The sequence below is a fragment of the Caretta caretta genome, chromosome 5 (genome assembly GCF_965140235.1).
Source record: "Caretta caretta isolate rCarCar2 chromosome 5, rCarCar1.hap1, whole genome shotgun sequence".
NCBI lineage: Eukaryota > Metazoa > Chordata > Testudines > Cheloniidae > Caretta > Caretta caretta.
Genome location: NC_134210.1, coordinates 82,506,266 through 82,510,854, shown reverse-complemented (window position 1 = coordinate 82,510,854; position 4,589 = coordinate 82,506,266). Strand labels below are relative to the sequence as shown.

Genomic DNA, 4,589 nt, shown 5'->3' with positions numbered 1-4,589 from the left:
TTAAACCTGCACCCGTCCACACAATGAAGCCCTTTATTTCGACTTAAAGGGCTCTTAAAATCGATTTCCTTACTCCACCCCTGACAAGTGGATTAGCGCTTAAGTCGACCTTGCCGGCTCGAATTTGGGGTACTGTGGACACAATTCAATGGTATTGGCCTCCGGGAGCTATCCCAGAGTGCTCCATTATGACCGCTCTGGACAGCGCTCTCAACTCAGATGCACTGCCCAGGTAGACAGGAAAAGAACCGCGAACTTTTGAATCTCATTTCCTGTTTGGCCAGCGTGGCAAGCTGCAGGTGACCATGCAGAGCTCATCAGCACAGGTGACCATGATGGAGTCCCAGAATCGCAAAAGAGCTCCAGCATGGACCGAACGGGAGGTACGGGATCTGATCGCTGTTTGGGGAGAGGAATCCGTGCTATCAGAACTCCGTTCCAGTTTTCGAAATGCCAAAACCTTTGTCAAAATCTCCCAGGGCATGAAGGACAGAGGCCATAACAGGGACCCGAAGCAGTGCCGCGTGAAACTGAAGGAGCTGAGGCAAGCCTACCAGAAAACCAGAGAGGCGAACAGCCGCTCTGGGTCAGAGCCCCAAACATGCCGCTTCTATGATGAGCTGCATGCCATTTTAGGGGGTTCAGCCACCACTACCCCAGCCGTGTTGTTTGACTCCTTCAATGGAGATGGAGGCAATACGGAAGTAGGTTTTGGGGACGAAGAAGATGATGATGAGGAGGTTGTAGATAGCTCACAGCAAGCAAGTGGAGAAACCGGTTTTCCCGACAGCCAGGAACTGTTTCTCACCCTAGACCTGGAGCCAGTACCCCCCGAACCCACCCAAGGCTGCCTCCTGGACTCAGCAGGCGGAGAAGGGACCTCTGGTGAGTGTACCTTTTAAAATGCTATACATGGTTTAAAAGCAAGCATGTGAAAGGATTACTTTGCCCTGGCATTTGCGGTTCTGCCTTTGCAAAAGGTTTCTGGGGAGGGCAGCCTTATTTCGTCCTTCATGGTAGGACACTTTACCACTCCAGGCCAGTAACACGTACTCAGGAATCACTGTAGAACAAAGCATTGCAGTGTATGTTTGCTGGCATTCAACCAAAATCCGTTCACGTGGTGGGAGGAGGCAAAATGCGACCTTGTAACGAAAGCACATGTGCTATGTATGTAATGTTAACAGCAAGGTTTACCCTGAAAGAGTGTAGCCACTGTTTTATAAAATGTGTCTTTTTAAATACCGCTGTCCCTTTTTTTTTCTCCACCAGCTGCATGTGTTTCAATGATCACAGGATCTTCTCCTTCCCAGAGGCTAGTGAAGCTTAGAAAGAAAAAAAAACGCACTCGCGATGAAATGTTCTCCGAGCTCATGCTGTCCTCCCACACTGACAGAGCACAGATGAATGCGTGGAGGCAAATAATGTCAGAGTGCAGGAAAGCACAAAATGACCGGGAGGAGAGGTGGAGGGCTGAAGAGAGTAAGTGGCGGGCTGAAGAGAGTAAGTGGCGGGCTGAAGACAGGGCTGAAGCTCAAAGGTGGCGGCAGCGTGATGAGAGGAGGCAGGATTCAATGCTGAGGCTGCTGCAGGACCAAACCAGTATGCTCCAGTGTATGGTTGAGCTGCAGCAAAGGCAGCTGGAGCACAGACTGCCACTGCAGCCCCTCTGTAACCAACCGCCCTCCTCCCCAAGTTCCATAGCCTCCACACCCAGACGCCCAAGAACGCGGTGGGGGGGCCTCCGGCCAACCAGCCACTCCACCAGAGAGGATTGCCCAAAAAAAAGAAGGCTGTCATTCAATAAATTTTAAAGTTGTAAACTTTTAAAGTGCTGTGCTTAAAGTGCTGTGTGGCATTTTCCTTCCCTCCTCCACCACCCCTCCTGGGATACCTTGGTAGTCATCCCCCTATTTGTGTGATGAATTAATAAAGAATGCATGAATGTGAAGCAACAATGACTTTATTGGCTCTGCAAGCAATGATTAAAGGGAGGAGGGGAGGGTGGTTAGCTTACAGGGAAGTAGAGTGAACCAAGGGGCGGGGGGGGTTCATCAAGGAGAAACAAACAGAACTTTCACACCGTAGCCTGGCCAGTCATGAAACTGGTTTTCAAAGCTTCTCTGATGCGTACCGCGCCCTCCTGTGCTCTTCTAACAGCCCTGGTGTCTGGCTGCGCGTAACCAGCAGCCAGGCGATTTGCCTCAACCTCCCACCCCGCCATAAACGTCTCCCCCTTACTCTCACAGATATTGTGGAGCACACAGCAAGCAGTAATAACAGTGGGAATATTGGTTTCGCTGAGGTCTAAGCGAGTCAGTAAACTGCGCCAGCGCGCCTTTAAACGTCCAAATGCACATTCTACCACCATTCTGCACTTGCTCAGCCTGTAGTTGAACAGCTCCTGACCACTGTCCAGGCTGCCTGTGTATGGCTTCATGAGCCATGGCATTAAGGGGTAGGCTGGGTCCCCAAGGATACATATAGGCATTTCAACATCCCCAACAGTTATTTTCTGGTCTGGGAATAAAGTCCCTTCCTGCAGCTTTTGAAACAGACCAGAGTTCCTGAAGATGCGAGCATCATGCACCTTTCCCGGCCATCCCACGTTGATGTTGGTGAAACGTCCCTTGTGATCCACCAGAGCTTGCAGCACTATCGAAAAGTACCCCTTGCGGTTTATGTACTCGGCGGCTTGGTGCTCCGGTGCCAAGATAGGGATATGGGTTCCGTCTATAGCCCCACCACAGTTAGGGAATCCCATTGCAGCAAAGCCATCCACTATGACCTGCACATTTCCCAGGGTCACTACCCTTGATATCAGCAGATCTTTGATTGCGTGGGCTACTTGCATCACAGCAGCCCCCACAGTAGATTTGCCCACTCCAAATTGATTCCCAACTGACCGGTAGCTGTCTGGCGTTGCAAGCTTCCACAGGGCTATCGCCACTCGCTTCTCAACTGTGAGGGCTGCTCTCATCTTGGTATTCATGCGCTTCAGGGCAGGGGAAAGCAAGTCACAAAGTTCCATGAAAGTGCCCTTACGCATGCGAAAGTTTCGCAGCCACTGGGAATCGTCCCAGACCTGCAACACTATGCGGTCCCACCAGTCTGTGCTTGTTTCCCGAGCCCAGAATCGGCGTTCCACCACATGAACCTGCCCCATTAGCACCATGATGCATGCATTGTCAGGGCCCATGCTTTCAGAGAAATCTGTGTCCATGTCCTGATCACTCATGGGACCGCGCTGACGTCGCCTCCTCGCCCGGTATCGCTTTGCCAGGTTCTGGTGCTGCATATACTGCTGGATAATGCGTGTGGTGTTTAATGTGCTCCTAATTGCCAAAGTGAGCTGAGCGGCCTCCATGCTTGCCTTGGTATGGCGTCCGCACAGAAAAAAGGCGCGGAACGATTGTCTGCCGTTGCTCTGACGGAGGGAGGGGCGACTGACGACACGGCTTACAGGGTTGGCTTCAGGGAGCTAAAATCAACAAAGGGGGTGCCTGTACATCAAGGAGTATTTCAGGCAGGACTGCACGGAGGGTTCCAATAAGAAATGGTGCACCTAGGTTATCGTTGTTATTGGAACAAGGAGGTTAGCCTGGCCTCTGATTGATACATGGCTAGATTTACCTCGCTGCACCTTCTCTGTGAGTGACTGCAGTGTGACCTAGAGGAATGAGTCCCCTAGACAGGGGAGGAGGCAAATGAGTACAAAACAAATCTGGTCTATTTATTGTTTTGACCCACTCCATCTATCTTTTACATCTTTGGCTGGCAGCAGACGGTGCAGAAGGACTGCATGCCATCCACATCTCATGGCTGCTCGGCAGAAGATGGTACAGTACGACTGCTAGCAGTCCGTATCGCCTGCCCGCTCACCATAAGACGGTTCAATAGGACTGACTGCAGGACTAAAGAGAATGACCTGGTCAAGTCACTCCAAATTTAGTCCCTGTGCCCATGTCTGCCCAGGCGCTCCCAGCCGACATGGCCAGGAGCACCTCGGACACGACGAGGACGACTACCAATCGTATTGCACCGTCTGCTGCCAGAAGGCAATGGGTTGCTGCTACTGTGCAGCAAAGCCGTACCGCATCTGCCAGCACCCAGGAGACATAGGGTGACGGTTACCTGAGCGGGCTCCATGCTTGCTGTGGTATGGCGTCTGCACAGGTAACTCAGGAAAAAAGGCGCGAAATGATTGTCTGCCCTTGCTTTCACGGAGGGAGGGAGGGAACGGGGGCCTGACGACACGTACCCAGAACCACCCGCGACAATGTTTTAGCCCCATCAGAGTGCTCCATTGTGACTGCTCTGGACAGCACTCTCAGATGCCCGATTGTTTGCCATTGCTCTGACGCTGGGAGGGGCGCTTACAGGGTTGGCTTCAGGGAGCTAAAATCAACAAAGGGGGTGGCTTTACATCAAGGAGTATTTCAGGCAGGACTTCACGGAGGGTTCCAATAAGAAATGGTGCACCTAAGTTATTGTCCTTATTGGAACAAGAAGGTTAGCCTGGCCTCTGATTGATACATGGCTAGATTTACCTCGCTGCACCTTCTCTGTAAGTGACTGCAGTGTGATCT

General features: G+C 51.7%; 1 protein-coding gene across 1 annotated transcript; it reads left to right on the top strand.

Moving 5' to 3' along the window:
* Positions 1-233: 233 nt before the first annotated feature.
* LOC125637353 (uncharacterized) lies at positions 234-1,831 on the top strand. Its single transcript, XM_048851720.2, has 2 exons — positions 234-885; positions 1,273-1,831. The coding sequence occupies exons 1-2, from the start codon at positions 306-308 to the stop codon at positions 1,812-1,814; spliced, it is 1,122 nt and encodes a 373-aa protein (XP_048707677.2). The 5' UTR covers positions 234-305; the 3' UTR covers positions 1,815-1,831.
* The last annotated feature ends 2,758 nt before the right edge of the window (positions 1,832-4,589 follow it).